The sequence below is a fragment of the Pezoporus flaviventris genome, unplaced genomic scaffold (genome assembly GCF_033815535.1).
Source record: "Pezoporus flaviventris isolate CSIRO_AGI_PZ_B2104156 unplaced genomic scaffold, CSIRO_AGI_Pfla_v1 ptg000045l, whole genome shotgun sequence".
NCBI lineage: Eukaryota > Metazoa > Chordata > Aves > Psittaciformes > Psittacidae > Pezoporus > Pezoporus flaviventris.
This window is the reverse complement of record NW_026892593.1, coordinates 8,589,788-8,610,176: the sequence shown is the minus strand read 5'-3', so window position 1 is coordinate 8,610,176 and position 20,389 is coordinate 8,589,788. Positions and strand designations below refer to the sequence as shown.

At 37.5% G+C, this 20,389-nt stretch overlaps 1 protein-coding gene across 5 annotated transcripts in view; it reads left to right on the top strand.

Moving 5' to 3' along the window:
• The window catches only part of CCDC146 (coiled-coil domain containing 146), a 72,125-nt gene that overhangs the window by 36,909 nt on the left and 14,827 nt on the right, over positions 1-20,389 (top strand). For 4 of the 5 annotated variants that reach the window (XM_061467351.1, XM_061467350.1, XM_061467348.1 and 1 more), the window contains 8 exons: positions 1,853-2,062; positions 10,827-10,884; positions 11,433-11,609; positions 12,195-12,268; positions 12,513-12,740; positions 13,676-13,862; positions 18,525-18,620; positions 19,403-19,573. In XM_061467351.1, the coding sequence (XP_061323335.1) occupies positions 1,853-2,062; positions 10,827-10,884; positions 11,433-11,609; positions 12,195-12,268; positions 12,513-12,740; positions 13,676-13,862; positions 18,525-18,620; positions 19,403-19,573 (1,201 nt within the window). The remainder of the gene's footprint in view (positions 1-1,852; positions 2,063-10,826; positions 10,885-11,432; positions 11,610-12,194; positions 12,269-12,512; positions 12,741-13,675; positions 13,863-18,524; positions 18,621-19,402; positions 19,574-20,389) is intronic. The other variant, XM_061467353.1, reaches the window with a different exon arrangement.

Genomic DNA, 20,389 nt, shown 5'->3' with positions numbered 1-20,389 from the left:
TTGAATTCATGTTTGCTGCACAGCTGAAATTCTGGGAACAGGCTGTCATTCTGTTTTGGTGCTGTCTCACCCATCCGCTTTGCAGTGAGGCTGCATCTATAGCTGCGTATGAGCTGTATCTGAGCTCATATTTGGCCCCTGAAAACCCATTTAGTCACACAATCATGTGGCTCAGTTGTAAATTTTCATTTTTATTATCTCAATTAGGAGCCCAATATGAATACTCTGACACACCAAGGTGTAAGAAATGCAGGCAATAATGCTAGTTCATGGACAGTTTTGGAATCTTATCTTCTTATGCCTCTGTTAAATTATTAATCACTTCACAAATTCAAAAGCTGACACATCAGACTTGGCAAGCCTACTTTAGAACTCATATGATTCCAGATGTGTACATTAGATGCCCAGTTACGTCTTCATTGTCTTCAACTGTATTTAAATATTGTGTAGGATCTTGTGACAATAAGTAATTTCTTTCTCCCTTAAAAAGTTACTGTGTAAATACATCAGACATGAAGTTACTTGTTCGTGATAAAGACACACTCTTGTTTCCTGTTGAAGTCTGTGGTTTTCTTATTTTCTTGTTTAAAAAGGAAGTGGTTATCTAAATGGAAATGTTACAGAAAATGAAACTTTTTCTGTTGTATTATTTCAGCTATGTTTGTGCAGTATAGTCAGTTGTGTATTTTGTGTTTTTAATCGTTGCCATCTCAACTCTATCATTCGGTGTCATAAATGTAATCTTTGAGCTAAAATTTGTGTATACCTTTTTCAGTATGGAAGATTCTAAATTTGTTTGTTTTCAAAAATATTAAATTACATTATATTTTTAGTTACTAAAAGGCAAGGGATAATGTTCTTTATTCTTCCATATCATTTCTGACTGATTTTAGTATACCGTTATACAAGAGTTATAATTTCATAATACTGAGAAGATGTACACAATTATTTCTTTAGCATCTGTTTATGTTATATATGTTTGTATGTTTTAGCATTTCTAAGGTTTATATGTTGTGTATTGCATATGAATTTTCATACTGTAATTCCCTTTAATACCTTTCCATAATAATCAATACTAACAGCCTTTCAGATCTGTTACTCATCTATCATGCATAGGTTCCTAAGTATATTATGAATACCAGTCTCCTAACATAGACAGAATATTACAGTTTGTTGTTTCTGTGAACCTAGACTTCAGTGATACAAGTCAGATCATGTCTACAAGCTTTATAGTAAGCTTTCACAAAGTCCACAAATGTATTTGCTGCTTCTGTATCATTAAATAAGTTATTTCATATATTGTTAACACTACAGCAATAGCAACATGCAATTCACCACAGGGTAGGTGTCCTGGTATTTACTAAGAACTTAAAGGTGTCACAGATCCCAGACTGGGCCTTGTCCTGGTGAATACTTCCCTGTTATTGGTCCCCACACTGATTCAGATCTAGCCTTTGGCACTTCTTCAAATAAAACGGATTCTCTGTCCCTTCACTGGTTCTAGGAGGTGCTAGGCAAATAGATTAAACTAACTAACTGTCTTTTATCTGGTTAAAATTAGATGAGATGAATCCTACTCCAGCTCTAGGTATGCAGAACCCCACCTCACATGAGATTCCACTGCTCTCACGGCATCACAGGACAATCCACATTTGAATAGACCTCAGGAGGTCTGTGATCCAATTTCCTGTTCAAGGCAGGGTCCACTAGGAGGTCAGACCACATTATTCAGGATTTAATCCCATCTCATCTTGAAAACCTTTAATTTAATATTGTAGGTAGGTAAAGAAGTATAAATACAAAGCTGATGCTTCTCATTGCCTAGTTCTAAATTTTTTTCTATTTAATGTAGTTTACAGGAATCTGAGATCCAGCTGTTGCAAGAAGCCAAACGTCTTAGTGTAGAACTGGAACAACAACAACATGAACTGGAAAAAGCAGAACAGTTCCCTGAAGAATCCTCCAGTGAAATTTTACAAATAAGGAAACAATTTCTTAGTTGCCAAAATGAATACAGTGCTATTAAAGAAAGAGAATCTGACATTCAGTACAAGATAAAATGGTAGGTGATAGTAGTCAAACGTTGCTGTTTTTATCATGGGTCACCTAGAAAGACACGAACATAGAATATAGTTCAATCTCCTCCTCATCTTACATGAACACGTTTCTTGATGGCTATTGTTAAATAAAGTGCTACAAACTTTTCCTAGAAACAGCAACATTTCTAGTGATGAATAAAACTACCCTGGTGTGAGATTTGTAGATAATTTTCATTTTAGAACATGCTATGGTATCCTTTGAAATGCTGCTTAAAATTTACTACATTGCATGTTTAATGTTTATTTAGGCAAAATTAACAAGAACAGTTCTAGTCTAGGACACCTTTTATACCGATGATTAAACGGTCTCAGAGACCTGGTGACTGGGATTTTATGGAAACAATGGCATAAATAGATTCAATGCTATTTTTAACATCAGAATGAGTATTCAAGTTTTTTCTATTCAGGTACTTAAAGGAGCAGAAGTACTTGTATAGTCTCATGTTAGAAAAATGAATAATTTGCTGTGAAAGAAGTGAATACTTGACATTTCTATAAAAAGAAAAAAGTCCAGAATAAGCTTGATATTGTATGTATTTTAAATATCTGCATACATGAGCGTATTGCACTTGATGCTTTTATAGTAAAATTACAAACAGTACTATTGCATTTATAAAAATACAGAGATGAACTCATATTTTCATTTTGTGGGGTGCTTGCTGTTATTATCTATCTTCAGTCCAGCTGTAGTGCAATTGGCATATAGAAATACAAATAAATGATGTCAGCAGCTCAGCAGTTAAAGCTGTATTTCTGCAAGGAGAGCAGGGGCACTGTACTGACTGCAGAGAGCAGATTTTCTTCTGGCAGTCTTTCCTTGATTTTGTTTTTTTTTAGAGCCAAGTGTTTGCTCTAAGAGGGAAAGAAACTTGAGAAAGGAGCAAATTGGGAGTAGGAGAAATAAAGAAACATGGAAAGCATCTGGAAAAAATTATTTGTTATGAGATAACTAAGCAACATAGTTTCCTGAAATAATTATTAAACACAAAATTTATTGCAATTTCCAAGCAGTCCAGAAATGAACTCTTCAAAATATCATGGTTTTTACCCATTTGTGCTCATATCTCATGAACATTTTTCATTGAATTTGCATCACTTTTCCAAAAAATGAAGGGGGTTTATATGTTTATATGGTTATTTATATGCTTATATGGTTACTTATATGTTTAGATGATTATTTACTTATACTGTATTTTCTGCCTCAGGACAAAAAGATTTGTCTTACATATCACACAGTTTAGCATTGTTTCAATTACCCTTGCACATTTCCTGCATTAGTTTTTATATATGAATTAAATATACTATCTTGCAGACTAAAAAGACACTGTTTTGGGTCAGTCAGGCTGTGAAAAATTTTCTTTCATTTTAATAAGAAACTTCTTCTGTTTGCTCTTATGTATTGCATGAGATCAAACCAGCTGTACAGTCTGACCAGAGGTCCATATGGCACAGTATCTAACAGCGACCAAAAGTGCAGCCCACAGACATTTGTAATTCAGGGATTTTATGAGCCAAATGTAGTTTTCTGTATTTAGGAGTCCTCAGTTGACCCCTCTTCCTTGTACTTCTTCTGTTTCCTTCTTTGTATATAGACTTCTGGTGTTGCAACACACTGGGCAATAAGTTCCATAGATTAGCTACACAAGAACTGCCACTGCCTTCATTTTTTGAACCTGACTCCTATCAGCTCCTATCAATCGCTTCATTTCATACCCTATAATTCTTGTGCTGGATGAGACAATGGTTTTCACTGTCACTGCTGCAGGATAGTTTGATTGATATCTTTTGTACTCCCCTCCCCTTAATTTGTCAACTTTCTAAACTGAAGAACTACAGATTATTTAATTGCTCCTTGCTTGGAATCTGTTTCATCCCAGGTGGCCCCACTAGGGTTTATGCATATTGTGGGTGTGCAGTGAGGAGGATGTGCCTTGGTTATGTGTGGACAATTTGTTTAGTGTGAGAGAAGATAGTGCTTTCCAGAAATGAGAGGGTTTAATGGTGAAGTAGTGTGGAATGAACAGGACTGTGGAGAACAGATGAGTGAATGTAGTGGGGAACTAGAAATGAGATATGAAGAAAACAGATAATGGATGTGAATACATGTTTATAAAGAGGGGATGGTTTTGGTGCCTGTGAAGGACAGTCAAAATGAACGTCCAGAATGGACTTGTGAAGTACTGTTCATCTAATAGTAACACTGATGTAAAATGAAGATCTATATGCCAGATAGTTTTATGCAAATAATACAACAATGGCCTCTAAAACATCTGTGAGCATGGGTGGTGTCACAGACAGAGGGGAAGCTAAATCAGAGATATTATAAGTAAATTTGCTGTTATGTAACTGCTTGGTTTCCTTCATTTCTCAAAAGGTTAGGAACTCATGCTCCAACCTTTTTTGGCCCTTAATCTCTCTGGAGCACAGTTACCGTTGTTGTCCAACTGTGTTAATATGGCCCCAGCTGTGCCTGGCACTTACAAGTAAACTTCTCTTTGGGAATTATGACTAATGGCTGTTTAGTCTCAAAACAAACATTGCTTATTTACCTTTTCATGTATGGTAGGTGGGGATTATGGAAGGGAAAAGCTTTTGAAGGGAATTTCTGTGTCATTTATTGCTTTATCCGTTTCTTAGAAGTCTTGGATTTTGTCTACACAGAAATACTGCTGAGCTGGGAGAGAAAGCAAGCTTCGGCAAATCTTCTGCTTCCGTTTCTGTAAGCCTTTCTCTCTCTGAAGCATCTTTCTAGTCTCTGCTGCCTTTACTTCCTGCTTTTGCTTAGTAACCTTTTGGCACTCAGATTCAAATCTGACAACAATAAACTTTTTTCTTGAAGAGTCATACAGATATACCATGACATTAGCAAAGTTATTTTTTGTCTTGAGGTTCTTTAGTATTCTATAGTCTCTTTTCTGTATTTCATTTCCTGTTTTCTTGCCTCTGTAAACAAATTTTTCCAGATCAGATAACTTCAACAGGTGAATGTGATATTTCATCTTCTGGTTTAACTCTTTATTTAAGCACTGTAGTATCAGCAGATTTTCAGGTATTCTGTGACTTTTTTCATAGCTTGAATAGGTGCACAAGGTATTCAGAACCAGCTCTGATGCCCTTCAGCTGTCAGGGAAGTCACGCCGGGGGTGTCTGCATGCCTGTGGTGTGCCTCCTCTTCCAGTTCATGTTTCTGCTCTGCTAGTGTGTGCGTGAGTGTTCAGCATGGAAGGGGAACAGCAGTTGGAAGGATTTTACTGAGGTTATAAAATCTAGGCTCCTACCCCAAAGTCAGGGCTGAATCCAGGAGTATTCTTCCTCTCCAAAACTGTGAGGCAAGTGTAATAAAGTAAAAAGAAAAACAGTGATCCCAGTTCAGTTCTGGTACAGCTGCATTCAGAGCCATGAAGTTTCTCCATATAACTGGGACTGAACAAGCCTTCATAAAGAGGAATATAAACCAAAAAATCAGATTAGTGCTAGGAAAAGTTCAGTGTGATCACAAGGATTTGTTCTAGCTTGAGGAAACTTTTCATTTTATTGCCCATGTTAGGCTTAGAGTCCTGGTTTGTGAGACCAAATAAAGAGCTGGGGTTTTTTATAAGGCAGTAGTAACAACAATTTATTATTGAGAAATAATAAATATATCATCTAAATTTATCATCTAAACCATATACCTAAAAGTAAGCAATTAATTTGTAATGAAATGATCTGTAACAAGAGTTTGTGAGATTAAAGGTGCCTAATCCTTGGAAAGAATTTTACTTTAAAGTCTGAGTCCAGTCTACAGCCCTCACAGTCATTTGTGCAGGTAGCAAAACAGCTATTTGCTGCAGTAGCATGTGCTGTTGCATGCAAGTCACGATTGCAAAACTGAGTTTGTCCTTGTAGAAACATTGCAAATATGGAAAATTATTTCAATGCTTGTAATTATTTCAGGGTTAGTCACCCAATAATAAAAAGTGAAATGTTAGGGTCTTGTCCATAGTTTTTCTAGTGAAGAATTACAAGTCATATATAAAATGAATAGAGTTGAGTTGAAGCTGTTATAAACTAGTCTTATGACTGCATTTTCCAGTACATGCAAACTAATTACAGCTGAAAGCTTTGCAGAAATCTCATGCTGGCAGCTTATTGGCTGTCACATCTTCTACTTGTGGTCACTAGCATTTTAGTTGTGAGGTGCTGAGCACCTTCTATGGGCTCCTCAGCAATCCCAGTTATGTGTCAGAGTATCTGAAGGAGTCTGCTTTCTTGCATTATGGGGTTTGTAATGATAACAAGGTCCTGGCTATTTGTGAGCTAAGGAACTGAAATGAACCTCTGCTGACAACTACCGCTACATTTCTTAATCTCTCTGACTTTTTTTATTTCTGTGTCAGTTTGCAGCTGTAGACATCTCTCAGGGAAAAGGCTGGAATGTATTTTTATTAATGGTCCAATTTTCTGAGTGTTTTTTTTTAACTCATTATATCTGCATCCATGATAGCTTTACAGGTACAGGACTGCTATTAAGCTTCACGAAAAAAAGTAAAGCAACGTGAGAAACATTTGTGAACATTAATGCTTAAACTTAAGGATTTCATCTTTTTTTCACTATGTATGTTGATACAGGTATAATAATAATAATATTAAAACCCACATGGTGTTGAAATATACACTTATCAACGAAGGGCTATAAACCAATGGGAATTATAAATGCCTAATGCCGCTTGCAGCTATTTGGTTTGTTCTTGTGATCAATGTCTATTTTATAGGCAGTCAGGAGGCTGATGTTCATATATCACAGATTTCAAGATTCAGATGCTAAATGAAAAGACCAGATTTTCTCTGCTTACATTAAGCTTCTGTGTTTATACAGCTATTAAAACAGAAATTGAATTTAAATCTGTGAAGAATCATATTTGATTTCTTAATCTGAGTTAATCATCCTGGTCTCCCTTTAGAGTCAACAGAGAGAAATACGTTATCTTCAGCCTTTCATTTATCTCATCCTAAAATAGGCAAGTGGGATGTCAGATGACCTGCCCTTTGGAGGTTCTTGCTTTCATCCCTGACAATAAGGAAGCCTGGGGATAACAGCACAAGGGCACCTATCTAATTGTTGAATGTGGGCAGCTGGACCAAACTCATTGCTCAAAAGGGAGAGATTTAACTTCTTTCTTTTACCACCATTTTCTTTTCAACTTTTCACTGCTTTTTGCGTGGAAGTAGTTGGTCTGCCTAAGGCAACTTGGTTACTTGGTGCTTGTTGTCAGTGTTGCCTTTGTTTATATCACAGAAAATGAGGTGTTCAAATCATTTTACTTTTGCTGCATGGAAAAGCCTTTGTTGAGAAACTGGAATGGCTCCGCAAGAATCTGTCCTCATGAGTGAGGAATTTGACAAAAAAAAAAACATGTCAACTTTGCTCTCCCTTCTGGTTTTCGGGATTCTCTTTTGATCATCTGGCATGATATTAAAGATGGCACAGCATGGACTGCTGACAGGCAAGGCAGTATCTCTTTAATCAGTTTGCACAAGACTTACTTAATAATTTTTTGTGGCAGTCAGTTATGGGTATTTGTGCAAAGTGGAAATTCTTTATAATTAGTGTGATTATGCCATTCCCAAGGACTTCAACTAGGAGTCCCGCCAGAATGTGTTGGGAATATGAATTATCCTTATTAATATATTTATACATTTAGACAACCTGTTGGTAAGTGCAAGCATTGTGTTTGACCCACATGGCATTCCAATACAACATACTCAGTTACAGCTTATGGGTGTGGTACACGGGAGCAGACCAAAGCTGCCATCACAGAATTGAAGTAGCTCAGTCTTAAATGCAGTTTGATCCCTCTTATTGACTTTAAACAGTGGAACATGAAACTAGTAGTTCCTGAGCCACACTGCAGCAAAGAAGAAATCGCCTTATAGTGTTTCCTTAATTCACATGCACTTGCATTGTGTACCTCCGAAAATACCCGTGTCTTTCATGCACTTGCATTGTGTACCTCCGAAAATACCTGTGTCTTTCTTCACTTTTCTGTGCAATTTCTTAAGTTATAATAAATTTTGCCATAGAATTTTTTCTTTTGTAAATAATTTTATCATTTTGGGGGGAAGACTGATCTAAATTCAACTGTTTTCTTTGAAAGATTTTTTTTGCAAACTCATTCACTCCATCAGTGTTCAAACACTCACATTCAAATTAGTTTTAGACTTAGCAGTCATTGTAAGAGGCGTATTTGTACTCTGCACATACAAATATGTGTATGTGCAATAAATCAACAACATCTACTCTATGCCTTTATTTTCTCTTTGCTCTTCATCTCAGCCAGAGCTTGTTCTTCATTATCTTTTTATTTATTATTTTTTTTATTACAACACCACCGACCCAATTCTCTTTTTGACTGTTGTCTTTCCTTGATTGGAAAGATGTTGCCTGAGGCTTCCAGGTATGAGCTTTGCTTCTTTTGTTAGAGGACCAAAATAAAAGAGAAATTTTAGGGGGTAGTGGGTTTGCACCTTGTGTCAACACTGATAAAGAACCGAGCACAAGATCCTAGTGATGATCCTCCATGAGGCTGACTTATCTCTCTCCCATGGCCACCTTGTGGTACCTGAACCACCACCATGCAAAGTCTTAGGCTGATGCTGAAAGGTTTCAGAGAAAAAAAGAAATACCAATCAGCTGCCTCTCTTCAGTGTCAGCCACATTCAGAAGCAACTGTAGTAGTTGCTTTGCATACATATGTTGACTTGTGGGGCTGCCTAGGACTCCTTGCATTGTTTGTAGCCCCAAGTGACGCAGCTATTCCATGAAAATCTGGTCCCTTCTCTTAATACTCCCCTTAATTAGTTATTTATTCTAACAGACTCTCCCACATCTCCAGGAGGCCTGACCAGCACATACACCAGCTGTAATTTCAAACACAAATCTAAGTGCCAAAGTTGATTCCTTGCCATGTCTGGACAGAGGATTTGGTGGTTCCACCTATTCCCCAGCTGCAATCTTTATAGCCTGAGACTCAGAAATATCAGCAGAGGTTCTAATTACATTGCGAGAACCTTCCTCCTTGTTCCAACTCAATAGCACAATGACCTAATTAAGCTCAGTTTTGTTGCGATGGCATGCAGATTGCTGTAGCCCATTTATCTCCTGGAGGTGCAGAATTGTTCTGTACATGCACTGGGGATCTATCAGTGTGTTTCTTCACTAGGGCTAATGCCACCAAGAAGCTCCTATTGTATGTCCAACAAGCTTGCTGGTTCAGCTCCACTTTTGTAGTCACTGCTTCATCTTTCTCAGAGCAGCATCACTAAAAACACACCCACAATATCTAAGACCCTTCCTGTCTTTTCCTTTCCTCCTTCCCTCCTTCGGCATAAGTCTCTGTTGTTCCCTGAATTTAATTTGCAACATAGTTTTGAGTATGCGTTAAGATCACCATGGCTATTCAGTTTAGTTTTCTACTGTACCCCACTGAGCTAGTCTACAACTCCTGTCTCTTCAGGATGTTTTTTCACAGGACCCTGTTGAGGTTTGAGGAGCTTCAGTTACAGTTGTTCATAGTGTGAAGGTGTGCATGAGCAATCACTCAAAGGAAGAAGGAAGTTTCTCACTAGCAACTTCACTTTCTTTGGTGTGTGCTGGTTTTGTTGGTATTTATAACCCACCTCCTCTTTTCTTTTGACTCACTTAGAATCACAGAATCATAGAATAGTTAGGGTTGGAAAGGACCTTAGGATCGTCTAGTTCCAACCCCCCTGCCATGGGCAGGGACACCTCACACTAAACCGTGCCACCCAAGGCTTTGTCCAGCCTGGCCTTGAACACTGCCGGGGATGGAGCATTCATAACCTCCCTGGGCAACCCATTCCAGTGCCTCACCACCCTCACAGAAAAGAATATCTTCCCTATATCCAACCTAAACTTCCCCTGTTCAAGTTTTAACCCGTTACCCCTTGTCCTATCACTACAGTCCCTAATGAAGAGTCCCTCCCCAGCATCCCTATAGGCCCCCTTCAGATACTGGAAGGCTGCTATGAGGTCTCCACGCAGCCTTCTCTTCTCCAGGCTGAACAGCCCCAACTTTCTCAGCCTGTCTTCATACAGGAGGTGCTCCAGTCCCCTGATCATCCTCGTGGCCCTCCTCTGGACTTGTTCCAACAGTTCCATGTCCTTCTTATGCTGAGGACACCAGAACTGCACACAATACTCCAAGTGAGGTCTCACAAGAGCAGAGTAGAGGGGCAGGATCAGCTCCTTCAACCTGCTGGTCACGCTCCTTTTGATGCAGCCCAGGATACGGTTGGCTTTCTGGGCTGCAAGCGCACACTGAAGCCAGCTCATGTTCATTTTCTCATCGACCAAACTTCCACGTTTACATTTTGTTTTCTGAGGTTGGGAAAAACTGTGAGTGTAGCACTATAGTGTAAAGACAAGGGTGAATGAGGCATAAATGCACCCCTGCAGGAGGTGGTGAGACTAAGAATAATCAGGTTCAAATTTTAGATGTGTGCACTGTAGAAAAAGCCTGTATATGAGCAACCTGTCTTTCAGGACTTCCAGTTACCAGTCAGCAACCTTCCTTTAACATGGAAACTTTTCAGTTGTCCCTGACGGTAATTCACCATACATTTTGGTCTAACATGAGACAGGCTTCCATACTTTTTTACCATGTACTATACTATAGTAATATTTATTATATTACTAATATATTTAGTTTTGTTTTGATTTTCCTGTAGTTTGCAAGAAGAAAAGAGTCTTTTGGAAAGCGAATATGCAAGAATTCCAAAAGACAGGGTAAGTACAAAACATGAGCAAAGCCATGGTTTATGTTCTGTCAGCAACTATATGAAAATATGAATGAAAATGTCTGCACAGTGAGTAGCTCCAGAGTTAATTTAAAATCTGGAATACATAGAGAAAACATGAGGTAGACATTATAGGAGAGCCTATATCACATCATTCAGGTTTGATAACTCTAGGGCAAGTGATGAATAACTGATTCAGAAAAGATCTGGATCTCCTTAAGTTTACTCAAGAACATTTTTTACTATATTCACCAAATGGATACTGCATGTAAAGGTAGGTACCAGTTTATGGTTCTGGGATTGCAGTATGGAAAATGCATTTGCTGTCACAAATTCTGATGAATAAATACGGGTTTGTTGGAGATAAAATTCTGCTGGTTATTGATAGAAGAAGCACACATCTTGTTAAAAGATTATATTTCATACCTTGTAAAAACTCTTATCGCCATTCAATGTTAATGAACCTGTAACACCACAAGCTTGTAAAATTTAATGGTGAAAATAATGTTAATCTTGTCTTTTACTTCATTTTTAAAGGGAACAGATAAGAAAACTGAACAGTTGAAAGAAAATTGTGATGAGCTCTGCAAAGAAGTAAACCAAAGGAAAGCAGAAATTAATGCAATAAAGGAAGATGTTTCATCCAAGAAAAAGCTGGTGTTGATAGATAAGAAAGAAATGGAAAAGCTTCTAGAGAAGCAGGCTAATTTAAAAGTAACACAAAATTAATTGTGTGTCTGTGTGTATGTATGCGTTTATGGGCACATGCTTTGTCCAAGGAAACAGTGAATCTTCTGGATGTTGTTTAGTCATTCCAAATTCATTAGATGGCATTACATAATACATTACATCATTTTTCAATAAGCGTGAAACATGCTGCTGTCCCATATCCATTATTATTCCTTTAGGAAATAATAGTCATGGTTTTGATTAAAAAATGGCATGTTTGCTATGTTGTGTTACTGTAGGCTGCTCTAACATATGCCCAGATCCAAGTTAATACAGATTTATGCCAACAACTAAAAAATATACCTCTGTCTTTGCCACTTTACATGGTACAGGTAACATGATCAGATGTATTAATAATATTCAAGCATAATTTTTATCTTGCAGACATAATGAAATCATAACTATTAATGTTTAATTTCAGAAGTAGCAGCTATATTTCCCTGGGACAAACTCAAGTAACTCAAAATATATTTCCTGTTCATTTTCACAGCATTTGTAGGTGAATATTACTTCTATGAAATGCCATCAGATTTTAAGGCTATTAATGTAACTTTTCTGTTTTGTTACTAGGATGAGCTAGTAAGGATCCTTGGTGTTCCAGTAAAACTTGGAAAAGAAGCTGAGAAAATAAATTGGAGAAAAAAGTATGCTTCTATAAATAATTATATATAGATAAATACATGTGTGGCTTCTTTTCATCCGTTTGTTACTGAGATGACTGAGTACAGCTGTTGATTAAAATTAGGATCAACATTTTAAAAAGCATCTATAATTCACTTAAAATCCATGTGCTGCACTGAAAACCACAGTATATGAAGTGAAACATTGACATTTAAATATGCATGTGGAAATGTTAACCCCTACTGTTTTGTTGAAATATATCCACAGCAATGAAGAGAAGAAGAAAAAAGCCCTTGATGACCAAATAGGAGAGGTAAATGGTACCCTGAAAGCCATTGAAAAGAAGACTGAAGAGATTTTGCAAGAAAGAGAAGATATAATGAAGGAATTGGATGAGAAAAATATTTTGCTAGAAAGCAAAGAACAAGAATGCAATACTTTGGCAAAATTACTAGAAATTAACAGAGAGAAAGGATTGGTGATCATAGCAGAGAGGTTAGACACAAGCCATGTAGCATGTGTGAACAATTCCGTGTTCTCAAAGATCTCTCTTTTTTCTGCTGTCTTGCTTATGTTTTCAAGTCTTGTGCTGCAAGCAGTGTGGAATTGAAATTATCAGGCTTGGTTTTGACTTCAGAAATGTTTATATAAACTACTGCAATCTAGGATCTGGCTTGAAGAACATCAGAAAACATAACCACTTGATAAAATGCAGGGAGAGGCAACTGGATTTTGCTCTGAAAGGGACATTTTTAAGAGGGTTTCTCTTTCCAGTGAAAAGATATTTTTTTTTCTGTGTAACCCACAGAAAGTAAATTGAACAAGAAAAAGAATATGTCAGTATTTTCATTTTTCAAATGAGGATCATAGATTTCTGCAGCCACTCCTGAGTTTCAGTGGGGACCAGTTACTCATCTCTTTAATATTGCCTTGATTTGTGAGCTTATATAACTTGTTAAAGTAAAATAAACTGTTGAGTTGATTGAAGGCTTCAAAAGATCCCTTCTTTGAAGAGGAAGATGTATAGTTATAATCATGGCCATATGCTCAGCAACAATGCTTTTGAATTTAAAGTTTTGTATTAAAGGATAGTGACGCTTTAAATTGAAATGTTTAAGTGAAGCATGCATGTAAATATTTCCTCATACTAAAAAATTGTGTTTTCTTCTTATAAGTAAAAGTTTCTCTGGAATTTGTCGCATATTTAGAACAGACTGTGAGACCTCACTGACATCATTAGGAACATTATCATTGGTTAAAGTTATAAAAATGCCATCTTTTTAGGCAATTTGTGCCAGTAGTTTATGAGTTTATCTTGCTATTCAGCCATAAGGATGCAGTTCTCAAAACCCCTTAAAATGATCATGTCTGTTTCCATTCGTGTCTTGCTCAAGTTACCTGTTTCCAAAATTCTGTGTCTATCTATACAGAGAAGCTCTGGAAAAGACTTTGAATAAGCGTGACTTGGAGAAAAAAGAGCAAGCTGATATTCTCATTCACAAGCAAGCACAGAAGGACAGAGAGCTGAAAACCTTAAAAAAGATGGAGTTACAATTGAATACGATTTTTGGTGCCTTGGAACAAGATAAGTTACAGCATAAAAGACTCAAATTAGAGGTCTGTATGAATGCATTGACCGTAAGAATTCTAAATTTTCTTTTAAGAAATCTGCCAATTAAATCTTTTGACTGGTCCCAAAAGGGGGAAGAGGAGAAGACTGGAGTCTTACACACATAAAAGTGTCAAGAGTGTAGCTACAACTAAGAAAGAAATGCCTAGGTTCTTTGGCTGTGATAAAAATAGTGCATGAAGATACATATGGATTATTCTTAAGAAGTGGAATTTGGGTGGGAGCATCCTTTGAAGAAGAACTGGGAGATAATATGGGCACTGTGGTGTCATGTCTGCCTTTAAAGCATGGTGGAACTGTGGTCATTAATGATCAAAGTAATATAGTGACTTGCCCAATGACATCGAAGAAATTTGTATCAGAGTAAAAGAGCCAAGTACTCCCTGATTTCCAGATAATGAAAAGATGAATCATAGAATCATAGAATCATAGAAGAGTTAGGGTTGGAAAGGGCCTTAAGATCATCTAGTTCCAACCCCCCTGCCATGGGGCAGGGACATCTCACACTAAACCATGTCACCCAAGGCTCTGTCCAGCCTGGCCTTGAACACTGCCAGGGACGGAGCATTCACAGCTTTCCTGGGCAACCCATTCCAGTGCCTCACCACCCTCACAGGAAAGAACTTCCTTATACCTAACCTGAACTTCCCCTGCTGGAGTTTGAACCTGTTACCCCTTGTACTATCACTACAGTCCCTAATGAAGAGTCCCTCCCCAGCATCCCTATAGCCCCCCTTCAGATACTGGAAGGATGCTAGGAGGTCTCCACGCAGCCTTTTCTTCTCCAGGCTGAACAGCCCCAACTTTCTCAGCCTGTCTTCATACGGGAGGTGCTCCAGCCCCCTCATCATCCTCTTGGCCTCCTCTGGACTTGTTCCAAATGTTTTAAATGTTTTTATCTTTTTAAAATTCAAAGGCCATATGTACATTACTGCAAATGATTTATAATGTATTTAACATTAGTCTAGGAAACAGGAGACTAACACTATATAAATTTGCTATTAAAAAACATGAAATAAATCCCCATGTTCTCCTTGTTTCCATTCAAATTTCATCTCCAGCTTCTCCCTGCATTACTATTTCACCCATTCCTCTTTCCATACTGATTTACTCTTTTCAGTTTTATTTTTGTCTTCTATTATGCTGATTTGAAAGGGCAGTCTCATTCTACCTGTCTGTTCAAAACATTTCCTTTCTTTTGTCTGTAAAAGTCTTTCTTAAATTTTTTTTCTATCCTTTTGGTATTCTCTTCCTCTTGTTACTGGTTCTTCCATTACCTTTCTTAAGCTTTTCATCTAAACTAGCCCCTTGTTTAGTCTAAATTGTAAGTCAGTCGTATAAAATTAATCTTGCTTAGTCAAGTGAATAATTTTTCACCAGACTTGGTGTTTCCTACCTTGACAAAGCATCCTTGGAATTTTTCTTGGTCCTCCTCAGCAATTGAGGGCAGAAAAAAAAAGTCTTATTTACATCAGTGTGAAGTTTTTAGCAATAGCTATATGATATCAAAACTCACCCACACTTAGCTTTGCTGTTTAAAAAACTCTAATCATTACTCAGTGATAGTGTTTTTAAATATTATTTTTTTTATCTCCTCTGAAATTCCTCCTGAATTTCCATGTATTAATTACCAAGTAATACACGCCCACTTAGGAGGAGGGAGGGAAGCTCTGTAACTATACAAAAACTTTTAGATAGAATTTCCTCAAATACCGATTAAAGGGCTGAGTCATTCCAGACTTCAATCTTAAAGCTCATACTGAGTTTCTGTTCAGCATGAGCTAAGAAAATCCAGGCAATGTTATTTATTCCTATTGAGGAAATATTCCTGGAGGGAGAACCAGATTGTTCAAAGACATGTAATGCTAAAATCAAATGCCATAATTCACTGATAGTTGTAGTTAGAATTCACAGTCCTGGGTGAGATCCAGACCTAACTCAACCCTTTTACACTGTGAAATGATGAGACCTGTAACAAGACACTCAAAGGTTAAGTTTCATTGCAAAGGATTCCCTCAGTACTAATGCTAGGTTATCCTACAGGCTTGTATGTGTCTTGCAGGTAGTATCATGAAGAGTGGTAGAAAGGGAATGCCAGTACAGGAAAAAGTGGAATTCTAAGCAGAATTTTACTCCAGAATTTGCAGGATGCTACCCTAACACAAACAGGCCATGGCAATATAGTTGTTTTAGCCCATGCTCCGTGTTTCCTCTGATTCCTTTCACGGCTCTTTTAGAATAGCAAATGTGAAATCACCACTGCTCTGCATAGTCAGTTCAAATGAAGTACTGAGTATGAAAGACTAGAGAGGCAAGTTTGATTCTGCTTTGTTTTGCCATCTTGAGACTGTTCAAATTTGGAAGACTTTTAAGTAGTTCAAGTTCCTTTAACCACTTACATTTTGTATTTATTCGTTAGGATTCCAAGTTTCACAAGAACGATTGCTAGTATAAAAACGTGATTGCAGAAGCAGCAGTACGTCAGTGTGCTTCCCCAAATTTCTCTTACTTTAAATCACGTGCTAAGTGCAGAATGACTGGTTTGTTGAATAAGGAAATTACAGGAACACTTTCTTCAAATTTGTTTTTCTTCTTAATAAAAGTTGTGAAAGGTCAGCTATTGCTAAATGCCAACATTCTGTGTGAAAGAGAACTGGCTGCTCTGACTGTTGCCAGCCCAGGGCAGAACTGCTGTTCGCCTCCATGCATGCCTTCTCTTTGGTCAGGCCAGCACAGAGACAGCCAAAAATGCCTAAGTTTAGTCATGTCTTATGTGAACAAAAGCCCTTAATGGATTAAAGATGTTTACACGAGCTTTCTACTTTTAGAATTAAGAACTTGATGGTATCTTTAGAATCCCATCTTGAAAATGTAGAAATGCCTACTTAGAGATACTACAGCCTTTTTACACAGCAGCTGTAATTAATATATATATTCCACAGAAAAGCCATGTTTGCTGTCTTGACAAGAGTGAAAGTAACTTGCTTAGAGTAAGTTTTACTGACATTTTAGCAAACCTAAGTCAAATCAAATCTCAGACTTGGCAGCTGAAACTAAAATAACTCCACAGATTGATCTTTACTGTGCCTCTTGTTTCGCTTTCCCTTAATGCAAGAGAGCATCTAATTTTATAATATTATCACAGAAGGGAAAACTGCAACTGCAAAACATCTCATTATCTATATTGAGGTGTAGTGTTTTATACTCTAACGTCGGGTTAAGATCTGAGAGATACAACATTGCATATATTATCTTTGAATAGCTTCCAGATGTGTTGTTGAGTGTCATTTATTCCCACTTATGTGAATTGCAGGTTTTTAATTACAGACAGGCAACATATGCCTGCATAGTTAATCTGCTATATCTCTTACTTATAACTGTAAAGAACATTGAATTTGGAAGTTAACGACTGGGGGGGCCAATGCAACTTTTGCCTTACAAGTTACATCGTGCAAGTATTTGTAATGGGATTATTCATAGATATTTTAGTCAGAAGGTAGTTTTTAATGTGTCTTCCTTCACCAATTCTGATCGAATAAACAAATTTTTCTACAAAGTGCAAGAAAAAAATGTACAAAACTGTTTGTTTTGTTAGGTTTGACTTCCTAGAGCCTAACGAGGAAACAGGAAAATCCTACTTAATGAAAAGCAAAAAATATGAGAACAAATCTACACAGATGTGAAATATTGATTGTTTTCAAATCAGTGGTAGAATCGTAGAATCATAGTATCATAGAATCGTTAGGGTTGGAAAGGACCTTAAGATCATCTAGTTCCAACCCCCCTGCCATGGGCAGGGACACCTCACACTAAACCATATCACCCAAGGCCTTGTCCAGCCTGTCCTTGAACACTGCCAGGGATGGAGCATTCACAACCTCCCTGGGCAACCCGTTCCAGTGCCTCACCATCCTAACAGGAAAGAATTTCCTCCTTACATCCAATCTAAACTTCCCCTGTTTAAGTTTGAACCCGTTACCCCTTTTCCTATCACTACAGTCCCTAATGAAGAGTCCCTCCCCAGCATCCCTATAGGTCCCCTTCAGATACTGGAAGGCTGCTATGAGGTCTCCACGCAGCCTTCTCTTCTCCAGGCTGAACAGCCCCACCTTCCTCAGCCTGTCTTCATACGGGAGGTGCTCCAGTCCCCTGATCATCCTCGTGGCCCTCCTCTGGACTTGTTCCAACAGTTCCATGTCCTTTTTATGTTGAGGACACCAGAACTGCACACAATACTCCAAGTGAGGTCTCACAAGAGCAGAGATCTATTTTGTTTTTCCTTCAGTAAGGTGAGAATTTAACTCTGAAAATCCTCTCTGAATTTGTAAGGTGACATGTTTACATAGTCTCTCTTGGTGATTGTTACCTTTTTAATGAGCTTAGTTCAAAAAACATAACCCTTAGAAATTCAGTAACTAAACTGGGCTTTGTGAAGATTAGTGTTTATAGTTACATTCTCAAAATTAAAAATTGAGAAACATGGATATGTTGCTGAGGAACTTCACTCAATGAAGAACTCTTGGACTCGGTATTGTAAGACAGAAAATTCAGTTCTTAATTTGTGTAACTACTTCAAATACATTATCTGCAGTTTATATTTTTCACATCTTTTGTTTGCATCACTCATTGTGCTTGGTTTGTTTCTGTAGGCAGAAGCTATTGCTAAAAGTAGCGGATTATTATTAGAAAGACGACAAGAACTGCAGAAAGAAGTTGAAGTGATCAAGAGAAGTTTAGTAGAACAGGTGCTGAGTTCTGCTTTCTCATGCTTTTTCACTGTAACAGTTGCTTTTCAATCATGAGAGTAAAGGGACTGCCTGAAGAAAAAAATTATGGGAGTTTCTAGGTGCAGCTTTCCAGTGATAAAACATGTGCTGTCTTTGAATTCGTTAGCATTATCGGGTGGGATTCAGCTTGTGTTTGAATACACATGTTCCGTATCTACATGTCACTATTTGTGTATGTGGTATGTACCTAATGTGCCATGATAGTCAGTAACAATCTAGTCCTGTAGTCAGTGAAGCCTAGGAAGTCCTACATTCACCTTCTAAAGAGGTTAATCTCCACTGGGTAGAACAGATAGCTTTTTAGAGTTCATTGATTCTCAAACAACTCTAGGCATCTAAATACTTTGCTCCATTTTAAATGTCTAAATTCGGTCTCTTAATGTGAAAGCTCAGTCAGTGTCTTCCATTGGGCAGTGTGGACATGTCAAAACCTGGCAGTAAAATCTTTTAAAGATTATATGGCCACAAGAAACCTTTCTGCCCAATGAATAATAGCCGAAAGACATGCTAGACGGAGGAACAGAAGTGCTTCTAGGTGATAAAATATTTGGACATGTTATTAAAAGGACTGCGCATGATGGTCCAGCTGTAATTTTAAAGCAGTTTGGGTTGTTTTTTTTTTTTAAATCCACATAGCCTATGCACATGTTCACTTTACAGATAAACCCAAACTACTCCAATTTTGGGTTTGCCAACAACGATGCATCAATGCATAAGGAATTGAATTTAATTTTCTTTAGGAAACGATATCAGGTATGGATGCCCGCGGGTTACAAGAATGCATTGCTGAAGAAGGTTTGCTTTACAAAGAGCTGGAAAAAAGCAGAAAAGAGTTGTCCAGACTTGCACATCTGATACGGCTCAAAGTTGAAGAGAGGGAACAGAAATCTAGGGATGTTCAGAAAGTCCAGGTAAAAATCTGTCTATCTATCTCATATAATAGGAATACTTTTCTAAAGTAAAAGCTGGTATAAGAAGAAATAACATTACTGGTGAGGGGATCCTTATGGACTCTCATTTCCCACTTTGAAGTTCCATCACAACACAAGAACCTCACTTTCATTGGCAATTTACAGTGCAGGGCAACAGTATATTAAAGTATCATGCCACAATTGAAACAAGGTATTTGAAAGGATATTTTCTTTCAAGCCTATGGAGGAAAATGAACAATTTTGAAAGAAAGTGGCAGGAAAGCAGAGAGCCTCAACTGAAATTCTCAGAAGTACAGGTGTGTTTTATTTTACAAACATACAGCCATTAGAAGATAAAGAGAATTGCTACTCAGTCCAAGGACAGGAAGTAATTTTTATTTTCCTGTTACATTTCAAGGCATAAATCATTGTATTAATTTTAAAAAAGAGGCAAATAAAACTTTTCTTACTGAGCAGTCATTGTGTTTGCTGGTTTGTTGCGTGCATTTTGCTGGCTTTGTAATATCATGTATGTGCTGTAAATATGCACAGTATCTGTGGCTATAAGGGAACAAACTACTCATGCTTCCACAACTTATGTCCGTATTCAAACAAGTTAGATAAGCTACACTCCTAGCACCTTAGGGATCTTTGACTGTCTATAAAAATAGAATAAGCAAACATGTCATGCTTTGTTCCTTCAATAAAAGTCCATGAAAGGATAACAAATATAAATAAACAATACTAATTAATCAACACACAAACATGCCCAGAGCTGCAGCCCAGCATCCAGCAGCTTTTTCTAATGCCAGCCTC